Below are 21,494 nucleotides of genomic sequence, written 5' to 3' on the forward strand. Positions count from 1 at the left end.
CTAGTAATGCTGTGGAGTTGTATTTTGTCTCGCATCAATTATATCGTCAGTTATATCGTTATTGCAAATTTTCAAATATATATCGTGATAAATATTTTTGGCCATATCGCCCTGCTCTAATAGAGGGTGTATATCTCTCTGCAGGCCAGTCAGGTGGCAGCTTCCCAGCGCTCAGGCTCCAGTGCCATGTACATGAACCTGGCCCACATGCAAGCAGCAGCAGCTGGGGCCGGCGGTCTGGGCGGAGCTTCGGCCGTCAGCCCGTCCACCATGTCTGGTTCAGCCAGCGGAGCGGTGAGCTCCATGGCAGACCAGGCGAGCAGTCAGGCAGCAGCCAAGCTGGCCCTAAGGAAGCAGCTGGAGAAAACCTTATTGGAGATCCCTCCACCCAAACCCCCAGCCCCTCTCCTGCACTTCCTGCCCTCTGCTGCCAACAGTGAGTTCATCTACATGGTGGGCCTCGAGGAGGTGGTGCAGAGTGTGCTCGACAGTCAGGGTAAGTAAATATCAGATATTGGGGGAGGAAACATCTGCAGCAAATCTTTGATTTATACCTAACCCGTCAAATTGAACTGACAGACAAACCATGAATACGGTATATTTAAATAAATACGTAAGCGTTTGTGTGTTTGCACCAAACTCCTTTGGTTGTGTGAGCATGACCCAGAGACCATTTTGATAATAATTATAAAACTTTTCTTTGTGTGCTGACTAAATCTCCCCAGCAGGTGGTGCTATTGTTTCTTCTGTCCATACTTTGTGCATCGCAATAACCAATCAAGGCTTAGCAGAGCCAGAAGCAGGAAGTTCTTCTCGTATGTGCGGTCATGGTTGAGAAATCATTGTCCCTGAATCCAGCTCCATCCTTGTAGCACTGCCTTTTTACCCTGTCAGCCTCTAAAGGTCTGAATACAGGAGGCTACACCTGGCACCTGTCTGCTCAGCTGTGCTTGAATCACTAAGAGCAGAACAAAGTGCCTTCAGTTTGTGTCAGGAGTGCTGTGATGACTTTAAGGTTTAAAGTAAATTCTGGGTGTGCGTCTGCTCGAGCACCGCCTGTCGCTGTAGCTCTGTCATTGTTAACGGAGTCCTGTCTGTAGGTAAACTCAGAGGGACGCTCGCCCGTCTGGAGCCTTTCTTCTGCGCCCAGTGCAGAACTGACTTCACCCCCCACTGGAAGCAGGAGAAGAGTGGGAGAATCCTCTGCGAGCAGTGCATGACATCCAATCAGAAAAAGGCTTTGAAGGCAGAGCATACCAACAGGCTGAAGAATGCCTTTGTGAAGGCCTTACAACAGGAGCAGGTTAGCAGCTTATGTACCTGCATCATGCTGGCTGATTCTTACTCTCACTTAAGTTTGTTTATGTCACGAGATTGTGTGGCTATCACAATTTTACTGTCTAGCCACACAAAGTGTTGTCGTCCGGTGTTGGTAGCAAAGTGATAAATAAATAATAGGGACACGGTTGGGACTGCGTTTCATGTTTTTAAACATCCGAGTCACTAATGAGCACGTTGTTGTTCTGACTCAGCAGAGCCTCACCTGGCTTCACCCTAAAAAGCTGGTGTCAGCTAGCTAGGTTAACCCAGGGTTTTCACTGCATGGTCACATCACAGGGATGGCATTGGCAGCATCTGGATAAATAAGTCTGCTGTGAGCAGAGCAGCTGATTTTAAAAAGGAAGTTAAAAGTGCTCCAGAGCTTTTCAGTACTGAAAACCCTGAATTAGTGCTGAAGTTACTCAGATAAGATGTAATCCTGCTTTGCAGTCTCTTTGTTACCACACCTAAACTCCCAAACATAGCTGGGGTATTTGGTAGTGATTGTGGAGTCGTTGAATGTAGGTACATGGTGGCACCAATGCACAAGATTCCTGAATGTGGTTCTCTTGTTAGGAGATTGAACAGAGGCTGCAGCAGCAGGCTGCTCTCTCTCCCAGCTCAGTCCCTACCAACGCCTCCAAGTCTGACACCATGATCCGACATCATGCCCTCCGCCAGGTATGTTCCAGCAGAGAGTCCACTATTAACTTGGAAGGAATAAGGAGATGTATGGTGCTCGTGTGTATGTATTCCAAACCAAATGTGCTTCAAGCAATAACTAGCAAATCTCTGGTTCTTAGGCTCCCCAGCCTCAGGCCTCCCTGCAGCAAGGGCTGTCGAACTCGGCACGAGGGGTCCTGTCCAACTTTGCCCAGGCCTCCCAGCTCTCTGTGGCCAGCAGCCTCATGGGCATGACCAGTGCCAAGCATTGTGGCGGCAGCGGAGGCGGCAGCAACAGCAGCAGTAACAGACTGCAGCATGACAACCGTCGGCAGATCTACAACATCCCAGGTACCTACACCTTTGCCCTTTCTGCTTGATGGGTGAGGGTCCGTGTGTGTGTTTTGTTTCCTGCCGTGCATCTTAGTCAACATCAGCCATTCGTAGGTTTATTAGCTCCACCCAGGACGTTGTGTTTTGTCTTTCTGTCTGTAAACACGACAGCTCAGAAACTATGGAATGAATTCTGATAAAACTTTGCAGGGGTGTAGAGCGAAGGCGACAACCAGCCATTCAAATCAGCATCCACCAAGGTCTTTAACATTAGCTGAAGCAGAGACGTGGCTATCAGCAAGTCAGAAGGGCAGGACGAGTTACACTGTGGCTTTATAGAAAGCATATGATTGGGTGTTGGGGGGTGGAGGGGTGGGGTCGACTGATACTGCAGGAAGACAGAGGAGTATGTGAGGGTGGTGCAGAATATGTGACAGATTTAAGATAAGCCTGGGAACAACTCTGAGTGCAGTCTTGTTTACATGGATGTGAATGAGAGTGAGGCAGGTGTGACGGTAAATCTGCCAGAGAAGGTTATCTGGGGTCAATCATTCAAACAAACGGGAGAAGGTGAGGACGCAGATGTTTCGCTGTGTCCACCTCTGTATCGATGTAGATGCTGTTTCTTTACATTCAAAAAATTCTAGTAAACGTATAAAATAAGAAAATAAGGCTAGTTCATGTCAATAGCAACAAAACAAAAGGTCACTTACAAATGTTTGAGCCTTAAACTCTACAAAGTGCATCTTCTCTGAATGTTGTCCTTCTGCCTCCACAGGGTTAAACATTGCCTATCTGAACCCAGCGGCTGTCGGAGCCCATAAGAGCTCCAGCTTAGCAGACCGGCAGAGAGAGTACCTGTTGGACATGATCCCGCCTCGATCCATATCGCAGTCGATCACTGGACAGAAATGAGCCCTGTCCAGCTCTTGCCCCTTGAAGCCACCTTCATCTTCATACCTAAACCATACCGAAGCACTCCTAAATCAGTCGATACCCTCTCCTCTTCACCTCTCATCGCATGCAGTGCCTGTCCATGTGCCTACCTTAAACTGACCCATAAAAACCCCACCAAGTTGGACAAGGACTCTAAACGACCAGTGCATTTGACATGCTCTTAATATAGTAAAATCCTTCTTCTTCAGTCTATTTAAGAATTATAATTCCCCTTATTATAACTGGTGGTAGCATTATTATTCCCACAACTACCATATTTGCTTCTGTTACTATTACTCATTATGCTTTTTGCTTTTGATGGTTTGTTTTTCTGCTGTTTATCTTTGACTCTGGGTAGTGACGGCCTGTCGTTGTCGCTTTCTTTAGGCCAAGGTCATATAGGATTTTTTTTTCTTTATAATTTGTCCTACAGCTTAGCTGCGATTGTTGCTAGTAACAGAAGATCAAGATGATGCGTTCTGGTTGCTATGCAACTTACAAGCTTTGTAAAATAGTCTCGACTTGGATGAAACAGTGGAAAATCCCGATGGGTACAAAAACAGACAGTTTGAGGCTCTGCATGCTCTTGAAAAGAGGATGAAGAACCCATTTTAAAAATGGAAAAGCTGGAGGGAGGGAAGGAGGGAGCAGCAGAGCACCCACACCTGTACAATCTCCCTAAAAGGGCCTGCTTCACAGCGACACACAGCCAAAATTCTGACATGCTAAAGTTAAGTTTCAGGACAGCGCCGGAGATTCTGCCACCAACAGAGTTAATGAACTGGAAGCGAGCGACAGACAAAAGAAAATCCTATGTGATCGGTGTTCGGATAATCTTTCCTTTGCTTCCACCGTCGTTCACGAAAAGCTTCTTATCAGGTTCTTCATTTCAGATTGAAACAGTAACACACTTTTTTATGCTGGATGATACTTAAGTTGTACTAATCACGATGGACAGTCACAGCAGTTTACCATCTGCCTCTTCAGGAGACCAGCAGTCAGTCGAAGCTCCAGCGAGACGGAAGCTGACAGGCCGAGTGTGTCGTCTGTGTACCTGCCAAGTATCGGGGCTGCGGATGCTCTTCATTCAGACAGAAACCTGTTGGTCCCATCCCATTTCACTATTTGCCAGTGACCTACTAAACCACCTCACCCATACTCCCCACCCCAAACCTTCGGCTGTTCAGTATGCACAGACTGAACCCTTTCACCCCGCTGTTCCTCGTGGCATCGCGTGTTCTTTGAGAGAGCGAAAAGACCTCAAAGCTAAAGGTGGAAGCATATTTTGTGCGTCCAAACCACAGACTCTGTAACTACAAATCTGGGTTCTTCTTCTTTTTATATTTTGGTTTTTAGATTATTTTCTAAATGTTGTGCAACACCCATTCCCAAACCCTAACTACTATTCCCATCCCTACCTCATCCCTTTTTGTTTGTTTGTTTAAACTTTATGCGGCGTCTCCTAATAAAATGGTTGCGTACCTGAGAGGTACAGCTGCCGGAGACGATAATAATCAACATAAAACAGAAACTATTAAAATGTCTGTATGGATTATGTATAGATACCTAGCTTCAGAGAAAAAGGACGTGGATTTTATCTTTTAAGGAGAGGCATGGCTCAATCATCGTGTGTCTGCTCTGCACACACGTTTCCTCTCCAGAGGAGCACTGTGCATATTTCAAATTAGATGTTTTTGTATGGAGAAGAGTTAAGAGTGGCTGCGGTCTGGATGCTGGCTGACGGCTAACCAGAGCCCGGTGAGACGCTCCGATTTCACCGAGGTGTGTTTTGTGTTTCTCGTTTTGCTTTATTTACAGGCTCATGTTCATAATCCCCAAAAGATGTTTACATGCTTTTAATGTTCAAAAACACTTTATGATCCTGCACTTCTACAAATGCTCCGTTTGAGTTTCTGTCGCTTTAAAGCCCTCCTTCCAAAATTCCAACTCCACTCTTATTGGTCAGTTGTGATGACACAAGCAAGGCAAAGTTGGTGACATAGCTGAACACTTTGTGGGCTTCTTAACAAAGGCCTTACCTGAAGCCACCACAGGATGACTACATGTTGCTTCTATCCCTGAGGGCGCTCACTGAAGTCACAGCAGAGCTGACGTTGGTCTTGATGGCGTTATTTGTCACTACTTGTTCTGTTGTTGACAACATGAACAGGAGGAAGTCGATGAAAACAGGTTTGTGTGGAACGTCTCTTTGTTGAAACAGCTCAGTTAGCATGTTAGCATGACCAGTGCTAAATGGACTGGTAGCGCTTTTCTGCTCTGAGCGCTCAAAGCGCTTTACACAACTCGGTGATTCACACAAGCGCTGTCTGACTAACATTCACACACATTCACACTCCGATGGACGCATCGGCGAGCAACCTGGGGTTAGCAGACTAGGATCGAACCACCAACCTTCCGATCAGTAGGCCACCTGCTCTGCTGCTGGTGTGTCACCTCCAGTCATGCTCCAGTTGTTACTCCTTTGAAACGTGCACAAAGAAGTTAACACACTGAATAAAGTTTGGAGAAAAGCTGAAAGAGACACTCAACTTGTTGATAAATGACTAAATCCTAATTTACTCTCTGCAAATGTTGGACCTCAGTCCCAGCTTTCATTTCACTGGTGCCCAGTTTGTACATGTATCTGGAAGATGGAGTTACTCCACTCATATTCTGACACATAACCCTTACAGAGCCCAGTGTCAGGCCTGCACCCCGCTCTCACTCATGTGACAGATCACTGCAGCAAGTGTGCCGTTGGTAATGGACCGGTTCTTACGCAACCCTTTGCTACTGTACCTGAGCACTCTGTGCGCTTTATACAACGTAACCTCATCCACCCAAACACTTTTTCTCTCTAACATTCGTACTGTGATGGATGCATCGGGCACAACTCGGGCTCAGTATCCTGCCCCAGGATGTTTGACCTGAGCAGCCAGGGATTGAACCACCGACTCTCTGGTTAGTAGTTGACCTCCTGCTCGAGCTCCCGAGCTACAGCTGCCCGTTTGTGTAAAATGATCCATTGTTGTTGTTCTTTGGTCGCACATCAGTTACAGAGTTCTTATTGCAAACTAAATTCCATCTCAGTCCCAGGATCAGTAATGTTTACCATTGGTTAAAGTGACAGCACTCGTCGTTCAGATGGAGAACTTTTGGCATGAGAGTGAAACTAGTGAGAAGAACCAATCGTTCAATGTTATTACGAACAGACTCTTCGCCTGTTCCAGGCCCATCTTCGCTGTGCTCTGGATAGGAAACGGTGAAAGTTGGTGACATAACTGTCACTGGGCTTTTACATGAGCAGCTCTCAACGCTGCAGCAGTGATGTGCAGTTTCCAAAGTGTCAGGAAATGTTATTCTTCCAACATAGTTGTGGAGTTGAGACGGGTTGAAAACTGCGGTGCTGTCAAATGAACAGAACTAAGCATCTGATGGTGTTAATCCACTTTTATCTATTTATCATGCAAGTGTGTGTTTTCACAAACCATTTGAAGTATTTTCATGACGACGTCGATGGTTTTGCTCCGGACTAAACCTCTAAACCTGCCCAAACCCAATCTGTCTTACACAGGTTGGACAGTTGCTTCATCACAGTTAGTTTGAGACCTAACAACAGCTGTCACAACCAGTGTTAGATTGTGGTTGGCTGCCTACAGACAGCAGGCAGAAAGCTCGTTTTCCCATAAACGTAACTTTTTCTTCTTCTTTCTTTTTTGCTTATCTTGCCTTAGTGGACCATCACAGTGGATTTGAAATCAAGGTGTTATTGAAACGCAGACTTTGTTTTAATTCAAAGGGTTTAAACAAAAATATTGCATCACCTGTTGAATCTTTTTTACATCTTTCAGAGGCTCAAAAGTATTTGGACAGACTGCTGTAATTTTAAATGTACGGATTATTTTTAATACTTCACTGAAATCCTGTGCTGTCAAAGACTGCCCGAAGTCTCGAACCCACGGACATCACCAGCTGTTTCCTCCATCGTGATACTCTGCCAGGCCGTTATTCCATTTACTCCAGCTGCTTTCAGCTGCTTTTTGTGTGTGTTTGCCTTCAGATTTGCCTCAATACTCAATGTCCCATTTCTTTGTCTCAGAAAAGCTCTAGGGTTGCTCATGCAGTATGTTTGGGACATTGTCCATGTGCACTGAGGTGTCATCCAGTCAGTTTTGGAGCATTTGGCTAAATCTGAGCAGAGAGATCCTGTACACTGCAGAATTCATCCTGATGCTTCTGTCACGTCACCAATAAGTTGTTTTCAGGCATACATACGTATGCCTCAACACTGCCTCCACCTGCTCTTTTAGATATTCTTTGTAAATGTCTCATCTGTCCTGGTTGATGGAGCGTAACCACCTTCATGCTGAGAGTCCCCATGATCAGCTGAGTACAAGTTCAACATTCACCATTAATTCCACATCTGTTTTCTCCTTTGTCAGGGAACAATGAGGGAGTCTGACCACGAATCTGCTTGTCTGTCAGTTGTCCAGTTACTTTTGACCCTTGAAGAATCAGTCAGTCAACAGTCAATGCAACACTTCTGTCAATTAAACCAGAAAGTCTGGTTTTGTCACATGTTGATTTGGTTTCAAGTCCACTGTCGTTGTGTGAAAGGCAAAATTTCATGGTCCAAAAACCTCTGGAAATAACTGTATGATGGTGGTGTTGAAGGTTTGGGAGGGAACATGAGCAATCTTCATAACTGTAATGAGGCTGTGCAGACAGCAGGTTATATGACACATCATTCAGACTGCAGTCGAACCCTCTCATAATCTACGCAAGGAGAACGTGTTCAGGTCAAGTCTTTGGTGTTGTTGGTGACAACACTCGGCTATTTCGAGCAGTGTTCAGTTACTGTGCAGTATTATTCACAGCACACTGGGCCTCCAGGAGTCTGACGCATGCAGATTACTGATGATGATCTGCGACAGCATCCCGGCAGATTCAGATTATTGATAGAGACCTTGGACTAACGTGTAGTGAAACATGGCTGACCTGTTGCAAAGGACTCCGCATGACCTGACACGACCTCTGGCCGCCATGTTGGATTTCTTCAGCTCTTGGGTACCAGCTGATGTTTCTCACAGAAACGTTTACCTCTGTTTGTGTACGGTGTTTGAATGTCACAGATTAGTTGTTTCTCTGATCCTTTGGTTTATGACTGAGCAGCTGCACAACTACACTCAGTTCATTGAAAAGTGTTTGCTAATGCACATGAACTGCTCCTTTTTAAAAATGATTCACATATTGCAACTTGACATTGGCATTTAGCTTAAAGCACTGCTGTGTTCAAGTAAAAGGCACATGTGAATGTACGAGCCAGAGAAGTGATGGTAGCAGTTAAGACCAAAAATACTGGATAAAAGAGCTTCTCTCTAAAGTACGTCAGCACTTCATCAGCTAATCTGTGCAGGTCGGTCGCAGTAGTCTTCTCCTGTTTAATGAGCCCACCAGCCAAGAAAATCACCTGTAAGCTGCACGCGGGACGATTTTTGGTCCATAAAGAGAGCAGCACCAAATCATGACAGAGGAGTGTCGAACACAGTGGGAAGCAAAACTATCCAAAAACATGAGTTTTGCATCTGAAAGCACTTTGAATGGTCAGACGACAGTAGAGAAGGCAACACTGTCCTGAGCTTCTTCAGCTCAGGACAGTGTTGGAGTTCACATGATGACCCATGGAAAGGTCAGTGTTTCCTCTTATGCCCAGTTTGAGAGCTGTTAGTTTCCCCTCTCCCTAATTCAGCTGTTTTCTCACATGTGCATCTTATAGCCTGCTAACAATCAAAGTGTGTTATATTGTTATTGACGCGGGGATAGAAGTTTCAGTGTTCAAATCCACAGATTGTGGCTGATACTCTCGTAAGTTTCTCAAATTTGCTTAAATATGAAGGTGGGTGCTGTAACAGTCTAAGGCCTGTCGCCCTGCAGTGAACGCGCTGCCTCATAAAGGCTGTACGATACAGTACTGTCAGCTTTTATTACAGTGTTACTGAACGAATCCTAAGCAAGTATCGGTACTGAGTCGACTCTGATGAAGCTCCGTGTGAATCCATCTGTGGTTCAAAGCTCAGCTCCAATAAGCCCTGCATCGTCTACACGCGTATAGTGTTTGTGCGTTTTTTTGTTTGTTTGTTTTGTTGTGCGTTCTGGTTGTGTCCAAGTAATCCAGACCTGCCTGTCACTACTACAGAATGATCCAGTGACAAACAGTCCACAGAGAGCGATCCAAGATCCCTGCTGTGCGCTGGCACTATGTGTATAAAGACTGAGCTGAATGGGAGACAACGTTTGAAATTGGATGTAGCGAAACGATACCTGAAATCTATTTTTGCTCCAACTCCTGGTCCGATCTGCTTTAGCTGCAAAGCTAAAGTTTAAATGACAAAATAAGCTCCCGTCTCTCTTTTTGCAGATGCATTTATACATCTTTGTATTTGAACTTTGTTCTTTTCAACATCACTTTTTAGATTTTCAAGTCATTCTTTATTCTAAGGATTTGTTTGTTTTCTTTCTGTCGCAGTTAAAAAAAATATTGACTATGAAATAAATGACACAATATTTGCTAGGTTTTAAGTAATAATGACTTATTGTACATATGCATTTTTTCCTCCGTTACTGAAAAAAGAAATTAAATGGTTGTACATTGTGTAGAAAAGCAAACAAAAAGCCATGAATATTGTGAAGCTTGTCATTTCGTTTTGTGATCACTGTGTATTATTGTGTAACAAATGTGCAAAATGTTTGGGATTCCTTTTCTTTCGCCCGTTCTGCTTCTTGAAGCAGCCTTGCTGGTTGCATTTGCTGTTATTTTGAACTAGTTAGCGTTTGCAGGGAAGTGCTCACTGGTTCAGATCAGAATGGTCTGAAACTCCCGTCTGAATACTTCGACGCATTAAACTTTAGATACCTTCAAATTACTTGTTGATGGAAACACTCTGATTGGTCGGACTCGGTGGGCCTAGCCCTCACTGTCAGAACGCCGTCACGTTGGCGAAACCACCTCTCGTAATTACGTTTCTGTGTTTTGATGGAAACGATTACTGCTCGCCGGTTTGTTACACGCAGGCAGACACGAACCACTAAGACGCAGATTCTTACAACTGTTGAAACTTTTTGTTTGTTTAGCTTTTTCGTAAAGAAGCGCTCGCCCTGAATCAGTGACCACTTTTTCTGCCGACACCAGCATACAACACGTATGATACTGTACTGTTTGGCTTTATCTTCTATTAATTGTTGTTGCTAATGCAGGGAATGATTTAACTGCAAAATCATTGTTTCTTTTTGCATAGTGTTGACAATTTTAAATATCTGGGAAGTAGGAACGAATGATAAAACGGACCAGAGACTAATCAGACTAATTTTTGTTTTACTTGCATCAATCCTGACCTTTTGCACATACTTGATATTTAACGGTCTTCAAAAAAAACGTCAAGAAAATAATGCTGTTTGAATACTGCCAGTTGATTGACAATTATGCATTGATTGAAAAAAAATAAGCTAATTTTGGAGGAAATAACTTTGTAATATTTATCTCTTGCAAGCTATGTTTAATAAAGGTTGAAACAATTTGCTTCAAAGTGTCAACGTCACTCAGCTTTCTTCTTCTTCTTCAGCGACGCTCTGGGCAGCGTTTTCAGCCGATCTGTCCCGACCACTTTTCCTCTGGTCTTTTCATTCATTTTCAAGTTATCATTATCTCCTCAAAAACAGTCTCCATCTACCCCAACAACATACCCTGGATCACCAAGGAGCTCAAGGAAATCCTTAATTTAAAAAAAAGAGGATTTTCTTTTCCGGCTCTGCTCTGGATAAAAAGGAGGTCAACAGGGAGGTCAAGAGCCCCTTAAAAACTGCTAAACTGGAGTATAAAAACACTGTTGGAAAAAAATTCACCACAGGGGACCTCCACTCAGCCTGGCAGGGCCTCAAAACCATGGCCTCTGTGAATACTGTGGTCACCACCTCCAGAACCATCCAGGTTCTCATTCTTGGCCTGTTTGTGCCATGCCCTTATCTTTAACGTCTGCTCCGTTGTACCTTAATTGGCCCTTGGGGATAAATAAATAAAGTCTCTCTGATTCTGATTCTTTAGCCGTTTAAATCAGCTGTGTTGGATCAAGCACACCGGCCCTCGAGGCCTGGAGATCCCCACCCCTGGATTAGGGGGTCTATACTTAAACCAGCGTTTATATCATGTACACAACGCAGTACTCTCCACTAGGTGGCAGCCTGGAGCAACAAACCATTTCCCGGGTCAGCTGAAATTTGACCTGTGTCGAAACAGTTTCCATCTGGAGAGCTTGAAAGAGCCTCCAGGAGAAGTAGAATGAAGCAGACTGAACCCAGCTCTCTCCATTTCAGCACCGACGAATGTGTTTTTACTGTAACTTGTTTCATGATGTCATTTCTTGATTTTTCAGTGTTGACTAAACAGCCATCCTCTGTGAGCTGCTTTGAATGAACCGGTACATGCAGGGATCAGGGCTGGTGGACACACACACACACACACACACACACACACACACACTCACTCTCTCTCTCTCTCTCTATTTGGAGCAGCTGTTACAGTATTGTTTCTGCGCTGTGTCATAAGGTGACATGTTGACTGACTGCCATACTGCATTTGAGATGCCATCTACTGGAACATGCAAAGTTACAAAGCAGAATAGGATAGAAATGGTTTTTGCCTGAATATTCAATATTATTGTAGCATTGATCCTAAAAAGCGCTCTGTGGGTTTTATGGCTCTTTAAGTCATAAGACCACTGCTAACAGAATCAGCTCCCAGCCCAGAGCAGATTTACTGAGCGCTCGCTAACAGTCTTATCTGACTCCTGCCTCCTTTGAGCGTATCAGAAGGTTCCTGTAACGGCGATGCATAGTTTGAATAGACTTTTCTAAAAATAAGGCTGTCAGACATGTATTTACTTAAGGATGTTTGCAGAAATGCCCGTGCTTACACGGAACCGTTGGACGGTTGGTAATAAACAAGTGTCACATATCTGTTTCTGCCATCATACTGAACTCGTACTGTTACCAGTTAAACGTGTTGATGAAGTCTTTCAGGCTTTGTGCACATGCAGGAAAACAACGAGCTGCATCTCACTCCCCTTTTGTCTAGAGCGCAAACAGTCATTACACAACACAACCACAATCATGTGACCTGTAAAAAAGGAGAACAGCTGCATTAGAGTACATGATGTGACGGTGGGCGGGGCCGGCTCTGTGTGGAACGTGTGGAACATGACGTTCTCTGAGTGTTTACATATAGATCTGCCTGAAGGACGGGAACACGGTAGGTGGACGACCTCGAGTGTGTAACTATAGCGCAGTGCGACCTTCCAAAGTGCTTCAAACCACACAGCCTCCCTTAAGTGAAACAGTAACATCGCTCATCTCCATTTGCTCTGTGTTTGTCTGTTATCATCTATGTGCTGAATGGACACAGCGAGTCATTTCCTTATTGTCAGCCTCGTCGAGCCTGAGTGGCACACACACCTGAACGTTGATTTAATGTCTGCATGTGCACAAGTCAATACGCAGTTAGGCCTTCCTCCATCACTGTAATATACTCTAGAATAAAGAGTTAAGCCACATCTATCGTATGCAGCTGCTCACTACAATAATTCATTAGGATTCATGAATTAATCCTAATATTTGCCTCACTTTTTTAACGTAAACTGTCACGGACTCCTCACAAGGCAAACATCTCCATGTAAGATACACAGAGTGGACGAGACTGAACGAGCAGCAGGGCTGATAATGAACCACAGAGACCGTAGACAAAGATTAACATTGATAATAACTCGGGGGGCATCCATCTGTTGCTGTCTGTTTCTCCTGTTCCAGCCAATGAAAGGGCTTACCTGCTCTACAGCTGTGTGCACGCTCTCAGTCACTCTGCAGCGAAACACATTCACCTTACTTTGGTCACTGCTAACGGCCTCTCTCCTGCCCGTCAGTAAATCTTTTCAAACCGCTCACAGTTGTTTGAATGTGCTTGAAGTCCAAACAAAGGTTCCCAGACCAAAGTCTGTTTATTCTGGAAAACGTTGCTCAGCACAGAAATGATCAAATCTGTTCTTGCACACATAAAACGTGCTGATCGGTGCTGGTAAAGAGCGGAGCGTCTGCCGGGAACACAAACCGGGAAGGTTAAGATCCTGCGGTCGGTTTGTTTCCACCGGCCTCAGAGTTTATGTCTTCCTCACTCTCCCCAAAAACACAAGTGTTCACGTCTGTGCGGTTTTATCTGTATTTTCAAAATATCTGCCGATTCATGTTCTGTCCTGCTTGTTGTTTTTCAGTGCGAGCATGCACGCAGGTGGCAGACGGCTGATTAAGGTGGATGTCAAGGTGACGAGTCTGTCTGTGCACATTGCTGTTCCCCACACAGTGAGTGAAATGCTGCAACGCTATAGCTACTGATCAAAACGCTCAACAAGGAAAACTGTCATTGGTTCAGCTTCCAGGCTTTTATTCTTTCCCACTGTTTCTTTAGAATATGCATGAATAAAGTAACTGTTGTAATGGCGATGACCTTGTTCACTGTTATCACTGCTGACTTTGTTTTCTGAGGATCTCCTCCCAGGACAGACAGTGGGTGGGCCCTCTGTGTTGTCTTCCTTTGGGGACCCTGACTTCCTCCCACCACCCAAAAGCATGAATGCCAGTTTAACTGGTGACTCCAAACTGGTCACGGATATGAAGCAGAATACAGTACTGTAGGAACACATGGTTAACCATGTGACTTACAGTTACATACCTGTGCTTGCACCATATTAAAGACTCCGCTGACTAAACCCATGTGACTTTTTGACAGTCAGAGTTCCCTGAAAAGGAACAACCTGTAACATTTTCAACACTTATTCGCTTCCATTTAAAAGTAAGTTTGGCAAAAACCCACTAAAATATCAAAACTGAAAGCAGATCAAGCAGCAGGAAGCAGAAAGTCCCCCCCGTCCTGCCCAGGAGCCATGAGAAAAACAAAATTCCTCCTGAAGACGCCCACATGCCCTGTGTGCATGCCCCACGCATGAACAAGGACTCCAACCAATCACAGAACACTTAGCAACAGGCTTCAGCCAATCAGTCCTCAAGTTTTGGGGGAAACAGAGAGGACTTTTTTCTCCTGTGGTTGACACTGTGAAAAGAAAGAATGAAGGAAACTCGTCCAGTTCCTGAGGAGCAACTTTTGTGTCAGTTCAGCAGCAGCAAAGCAGCAAAGCAGCAAAGCAGCAAAGCAGCAAAGCAGCAAAGCACAACCACGGTCGCCTCCAGGCGGCTTTATACTGGAAGGCAGACGCTGCAATAATTGTTATGTGAAGAAATGTCTTTCAGACACTTTTCTCCTCTGGTGGTCAGTTCTCTCTTTGTTTCTCTGCCTTTGCACAAGCACATTTCCCTTTCCTGAAACAGGCTTCACAAAGGCCGAGTTCTTTGTTGTCACACTTCCATATCAAAAACTGGGAAAAGATGAAGCTGCTTGAACATCATTCCTGTCTAAAACAATAAGAAGGCCTAATGACTTGTCCTGTTAACCTTTGTACTGTCGCCATCGTGCACCTGGTCACATTTTGAGAAATAATGTTTTTATGCCCCCTTAACTGGATTGAAGGCATCATAAATGGAGGCTTTAAAGAGGCCGGTTTTACAGTTCAATGCTTCTTTGGAAGAGCCTCAGCAATCAGTGTTTATTTGAGGCAACTGTATCATGATGTCCCACTCATGACTAGACTCGCTCAGTAAGCAAACTGAACTTCCTGTGGTGAATCACCGCCTCCGCTGAGAGAACAAATGGGCGGATGAGGAAATAGACAGCGATCTGCTGAAAACCGGCGGGTGTGTCTGTGTACTTGTACTACTGGTATTTTGTGAGTGTCTTGGTGGGTGGGTGTGAACACGCAGCTCGTGAATGCTAGCCTTTATTCAGTCAGACAGGGGGCAAGTGCTCTGGCCTCTCAGCCAATCACAGCTGGCGTCTGGGGATGGCTCGAGGCGTGCGCCGAGTTATGACATGATGGTGTAGAACAAACACACATGCCTGGAACATGAGAACATTTCTCATCAGCCTTACTTCATCTCTCAGAGTGAAACCCAAGAATGAGCCACAATGCAAATGTCTGGAGATTTATCATCATTAGTTTTATTCATTTTTATGACTATGAAGGATCTCCTGAGGGTTCGGCGCTGCCAGCCCGAATCTTTGTTGTTGTTATTAAGTTGTTGCAAAGTCTCCGTCTGTGTCTCTCTGAGCTTCTGCACTGGAACGACAATGGAGGTGGAACAGGCCTGCAGGGTCGGCGTCTTCCTCTTCTTGCCTTAAAGACAAATGTTAGCCTCAGTGAGGCGAGATGGGAGGAGCCTGTTTTTGAAGAAGTCATTAGAAAACACCCCCCCCAGCTCGCTGCCCTACTGCTCGGGAGCCTTGATGGACCTCAGACGGTGAAAAGTGTGGATCCAAAGTCAGGCAGACCTTAATAGGAGGGAGTGAAGCCCCGATGAGTTTCCTGCTGTCCTCACCGTCTCTGCGTCTGAGGCACTGCAGGCTCCAGTTGGTTCAGATGAAATTTGTTTTTTAGCTGAACTGTTTAATCTGAATCTAACTCCAGGGGAGAATTCCTGTAGGGCTGGTCAGGGGTCAATAAATCAACTTCTTCCAATCTGCCACACCCGGCCTTTCTCACTGTTGGCTCATTTGAAATAATCTGTAACACTGAGGTGTTTATCCTACTAAACAAACTTCCAGTTAAAAACTCATCCAGGGACGAGTCAGAGGTCAAATCTTTATATCATTTTATTATTAAGAGTTTGCAAAACAAGGCGTTATTAGAGCAAAAGGCCTTATCTGCACAACACCAAAGACCCACACAGTGCTTTTAATGGCACAGCCTGCCAGCAATGTAGCAATCACCTGATAACACCTCAGTGTCCCCAGCAGGAAACCTCCAACTCCAGATAAGTGTGATTCAGAGCTCACATCTCAGAATCAAGCTTAAAATAGTGCCTTCATCTAAAACCAACCAGGACAGAAGAAAGCACCTGCTGCCCTCACTTTGACCCCCTGGGTCCTAAAACCTTTCAGGGTTTCCCAAACTGCAGAATCAAGAGTTCCAAGTATGAAAAATCAGTCGGCCTGAGATGATACTCATGGGAAATCCAGTTAGTTTCCTGTGTTCATGGCCTTGATAAGTGGGGCCTTTTTTGTAACAACATAATGTCTGCCTTTAAAGACTGACCCACAGCCTGGACCCAGATAATTACTCATTTTCAGGGATTTAAAAGTGTCCCGTGTGGAAGCACTTAAGCATAGAAAAAAACAAGTGCTCGTACGAATGAATGTGAATGTTGAGGCATGTTGTATGTTTGAGTTCTCTGGGAAAGTAGAAAGGTGCTGTGTAAGAATCAGCCCATTTACCAGCCCCAGTGAGGTCACCTGAGGCAGGGGTGGAGATCTCAAGCCTGTAGGCGACTAAACGCTGGTGGTGTAAGTCCCCACCAGCTGGCAGCTATATGAGGCGAGTCGCCTACATTTGTGCTCGGGCTGCCCAATTAACTAATTAAAATAAAACATATTATATGTGTATTTTGCTTAAAGGTAACAAATTGACAAAATAAAATGCATTTAAAAATTGGACTAAATTTCATTATAATTCTTTTTCAGTCTAAACCATATGAAGTTAAATATATCATGTGTTTATCATGTGTTTCTCTAATAAAACGTGTCTATTAACACCTGAATTAAAATACATTGGCAAAGACAGACTTAAATATACATATGAATGAGAATGTAACAGGAAGCATGTGTGGCCGGTGTAACGTGGAAAAAACTGTTGTAGCATAAGAACTGTTTTTTAAACCCTTCTCACTACGTTTAGATGAAACGGGATATTGGGAATGAGCCACCTGGCTGTGGACACACGGATCACTGGTTAGACTGCATGTTTGGATTCGATGTTCCAAAACAGTCCTTTGTTTCGTGAAACTGGGTTGTGTTTTGAGAAAAGGTGGAAAGTTTCAGCAAAGGCTCCAAAAGCTGGATACACGTCTAGTCCGCAAAAAGTTTTCCAATTTAAAAGAAAAAGAAATGTGTGTCTGATACGTTTCAGTGAAAAGTGTTTCCTGATGGTTTTCTTTCTGTTTTATTGTTTTTAATAATGATATTAAAATATTAATAAAGTCGTTCTTCTTGCAGCCTAAAAGCATTTTGCTGGTCACCCTTATACACGAGGCTGGTTTGTTTCCCTGTTATGAACTTTATCTCCATAGTTTCATATTTCTAATATCAAACTGTGTTTATTAGTGTTTGCCAAATGTGTGAAGGTCACTTGGCTGAAAGTCAAGCTGTGAACTTTTAATAACAATTAGACTCCAGTAGTCATTTCCCAGGGAGAGGAAAAGAGCAGAGGAAATGTCACTGCCTCCGAGAAGCTTAAACATGACTTTTCGTCGTTTGCCATTGGTTGGCTGTGAAGCAGCAGATGAGCTGAGCCTGTCAGAGGCACTGTTGGATAAACAAACTTTGCTTATCTGTTGCTCGCAATGGCTACTGACGCACGTAGTATAGAGTGGAGAACATCATCAGTGTAAGAAAAATATTTTCAATGCAATTCAGTTTTATTTATACAGCACCAAATCACAGCAACCGTCGCCCCAGACGCTTTATATTGTACGCTAGACCCCACAATAATACATACAGAAAACCCAACAATCATATGACCCCCTGTGAGCAGCACTTTGGCAACAGTGGGAAGGAAAAACTCCCTTTTAACAGGAAGAAACCGCCGGCAGAACCAGGCTCAGGGAGGGACGGGGCCATCTGCTGTGATTGGTTGGGAGAGAGAAGGAAGACAGGATAAAGACATGCTGTGGAAGAGAAACCAAATAGATTCAGCCACACTGCTGCAAGTCACATAAACCACTGACTAATTTCCCCTGTCAGATTCCACAGTGTGTGGAATCTATTCCAGCATTTCTATGACAAAGGTCCATATTACATTTTAATACAAAGAAATATAAATTAGTACCATTCTTTGACCGAAACGCCTTTATTGTATTAATCTTTGTTTCTGTTGTCATCTACTCAGGGAAAACGCCCCGACTCACAGAAACGGGCAGATATAACTGCACACGCCATTAAAGACCTCTCCATCGGCTCGCTGCGCAAAGAGTTTGTGCAAGCGGAACAAAAACCTGCAGCGATTAAAGTTTTTTAGCTGACAACCAGAAAAAAAAAAGAAAAAAGGAGGAGGTAGACAAGTGAGTGGATAGTTTTTAATAAAAAAAAGAACCCATAGGGTTTCATACAAAAACATCTGCACGTATCAAGAGCGTATTACAAACATATTTTCTCACAAATGAGTCATTAACAGTGATTTCCCTGCGCCCTGAAAGAACAGAAGTTGTGAATTCACAGAAGTGGAACTCTTAAATGAAATGTTGTCTGGGACAACTGCAGATCAGATACAAGGATCCTCAGATAAAGTGCGTTCCATCGAGAGCGTGTGGTATGGACGGCACTCGCAGTAATTAGCACCAGTCACCAAGCTGTGATTTGGAAGTTGCATATCTCCACATCAAAAACATTGTTCAGTTGAACAGAGTCTTCTGGGCAGTAGGAGAGTCAAAAGCGATCAAAAAGTGCAACAATATAGGAATAAAGGACTTTTTTCAAACACTGGTAACACTACTGACATTTAAGGAAGAAATTTACATGCTGTGATTCTGAAAAGCAACAGTGTTCCCAACAATTTCGTAACAGCGATGCAAACTGAGTGGACTGGTAAAAGGATGTTTCCTTTTGAGTAGTCCTGTAAAAATACAGGCTTGGAGTGCAATGAGAAAAAGCCACGGTGCCACAGCAGGCCAGTGCTCGGCCCAGTAACAAAGTCATAGTGGCTGTAAATGGAGAGTCTCTGGAAAGGGCAGCTTATTCAGAAATGCAGCATATCACTGTGCCATCGGGCCTCAACATCTCTGGTCTGAGGAGCACGAGCAGGAAGACTCATAAGCGATGAAGCAGGTTGAAGGCAGCTGACGTAACAAACGACCAACATTTCAGTCCACCTCCACACTCGTGCCTTTACTTCTCCATCCAACCTCCTCTGGAGTTCAGACCTTCTGCCTGTTTTCAAGTTTGGTCCTTAACAGGTGGACCACAGTTCCACGGTTCCCACTGGTGGACTTCAGCAGACCGGCAGCATGCGAGCATTGCCGTTGAACTCCTCCTCCGCCTGAAAAAACACGTAATTCCTTTTAGTTATCTCAAGGAACACAACTTCTTACTAACAGGACACTTTTAAGTTACCAGAGATGCTTACCTCACTGTAGGCTGGCGGCGCTGGGTACTCGAAGGCTGGTGCGTTCATAAAGATGGGACTGTCATCGCCGTCAAAGTCATCAAGGAGAGGTGTGAGAGGCTGGTCTAGGCGGCAGTCCCGGGTCACGTCGCAGTAGCTCGGAGGTTCAGAAGGCATCCTGAGAGACACCCAGCTCTGGGAGGCAGTGCTGGCTGAACTGTCCTGGCTGCTCACACTGTTGCTGCGGCTGCCCAGACCGGCAGTCCCAATGACCAAAGGCAACTCCAGGATCAGCTTGTCACTACCAGGAATGTGTACGTAAATCTATGATGTAGAAAAACACAGTTATTAACACCAATGTTTACGAGATAAACACCAAAACTTTCAGAAACTGAAGGCTCACCATCAGAGCGTACTCCACGCGGATGATGTTGCAGCCCAGCATGGATGGTTTGATCTTCGGTACCCTGATAGTTTTTCCCTGCCAGGCGTCGCACATCCCAGAGATGATGTGGTTACCACGCACTGAGGACAGCTTCTGGCGTAGGATCTTGGTGCGGCCGTTTGCCTGGTAGGTGTGTTTGGCTATGATGGCAGCCTTGGGCACAACAATGCGGGAGCAGGTGTTCTCAAACTTCGCATTGATGCAGATCTCTTCGCCTTCACAGAATCCACGCCGGTCAATTTTTGCATTCAGTGACACCTGACCGTCAGGGATGAACATGCAGGTGACTTTCTTCTCCTTCATGCCACCTGCTGGAGACTGAAGAGCAGCAGAAAGACTGTTCAGTTATGCAGTCCCAAGCTTCAATGACAAAAACACTGACTATGTTCTGGCATTAGTGAACTCACCAGCAGGTCTGGGGTGTTGACATCCAGTGGCTCCTCCACCTCGAAACATTTCTTGCACTCTAGCACGGGCTGCTGCGGCCTCTCCATCAGGGCTTTGACGCAGTACTGGACGTAGCCGAACTTCCCCTTGTATGACGACACCAGTTGCCTGTAAGAACCGTTATTGCTCCATCACTTGTAAGTCGGTGGAGAGGTGCACACTGCATCTCTTTAGATAACGGAAAATCATGCGTCACATAGCGCATCCTCACCCTTGCTGAGGGAGCTCGAATCCAAACGTGTACTCGTACTTGTTGCCAGGTCTCAACACCACGGAGCCGTCAGAGTCTGGAAAAGAAAGTAAACAGTTTACAGCAATATTCATGCACAGCAGGTTTCACGGCTGCCCTGACAATTCTGACAACACCCACAAACATGTTTTAAGCCGGTAAATGTCGAACACACATTCCAGGATATCCAGCATAAAGGTCATTCCCGTACCTGTGGGCTGGTCTTGCAGCCGCAGGACCGTTTCATGTCTGAGGTACTCGGCCTCCTGTCGGCACCGCTGCTTGCCTTTAGCGTACTCCACCTTGGCGCAGCCCAGACCCAGAAGCTTCAGCGCGGACACCCGCATCATTTCGCTGACTTCCACTTCGACACGGCCGGACACCGTGTCTCCGCCGCAGTAAAAACTCTTACTGGGATCGGAAAAGATTATCTGAAAGATTTTAACTTTCTTCGTCATCGCCACCATGATTGACGACCTCGAAAATGGACAAAATGAGCTGAATCGTGAAACTTCACAAATAAATCCCTTGGAAACTACCGATAATCCAAACACGTCGAGCGACCGATTCACTTTGCTGTAAACAAAGGGAGGAGGCAGTTTTTATGAGCGGGGCACGAGGAGGCAGAATGAACAGCATGGCTCAGTGCGTGCACACCGCTCTGATTGGTGGAGAAAACTTTGTTTGTGTCAGCCCTGCCCAATCAGCGCAACGAAACGACGCGTGTACACCGCGTGGCTGGGAGAATGTACAGCGTGCTCAGCAGATGCGCGCACAGGAAACTGGAAGTACACAGAGAGAACATTGCATTTATAGT

At 45.0% G+C, this 21,494-nt stretch overlaps 2 protein-coding genes across 4 annotated transcripts in view; one reads left to right on the plus strand and one right to left on the minus strand.

The window, feature by feature from the left end:
• The window catches only part of gatad2b (GATA zinc finger domain containing 2B), a 41,685-nt gene extending 38,191 nt beyond the window's left edge, over window positions 1-3,494 (plus strand). For all 3 annotated transcript variants that reach the window (XM_005720906.1, XM_005720904.1, XM_005720905.1), the window contains exons 7-11: window positions 145-496; window positions 1,101-1,303; window positions 1,897-2,001; window positions 2,124-2,334; window positions 3,095-3,494. In XM_005720906.1, coding sequence (XP_005720963.1) covers window positions 145-496; window positions 1,101-1,303; window positions 1,897-2,001; window positions 2,124-2,334; window positions 3,095-3,231 — 1,008 coding nt within the window. In that variant the 3' untranslated portion in view covers window positions 3,232-3,494. The remainder of the gene's footprint in view (window positions 1-144; window positions 497-1,100; window positions 1,304-1,896; window positions 2,002-2,123; window positions 2,335-3,094) is intronic.
• Window positions 3,495-18,517: 15,023 nt separating this feature from the next.
• txnipa (thioredoxin interacting protein a) lies at window positions 18,518-21,270 on the minus strand. The gene is made up of 6 exons (XM_005720907.2): window positions 20,889-21,270; window positions 20,660-20,735; window positions 20,409-20,556; window positions 19,960-20,319; window positions 19,578-19,880; window positions 18,518-19,490 (listed from the first exon to the last, which is right to left on the minus strand). The coding sequence occupies exons 1-6, from the start codon at window positions 21,142-21,144 to the stop codon at window positions 19,443-19,445; spliced, it is 1,191 nt and encodes a 396-aa protein (XP_005720964.1). The 5' UTR covers window positions 21,145-21,270; the 3' UTR covers window positions 18,518-19,442.
• Between the last annotated feature and the right edge of the window lie 224 nt (window positions 21,271-21,494).

This window comes from Pundamilia nyererei, unplaced genomic scaffold, assembly GCF_000239375.1.
Source record: "Pundamilia nyererei isolate P.nyererei 1_Seehausen unplaced genomic scaffold, PunNye1.0 scaffold00003, whole genome shotgun sequence".
In the NCBI taxonomy this organism is placed as follows: domain Eukaryota; kingdom Metazoa; phylum Chordata; class Actinopteri; order Cichliformes; family Cichlidae; genus Pundamilia; species Pundamilia nyererei.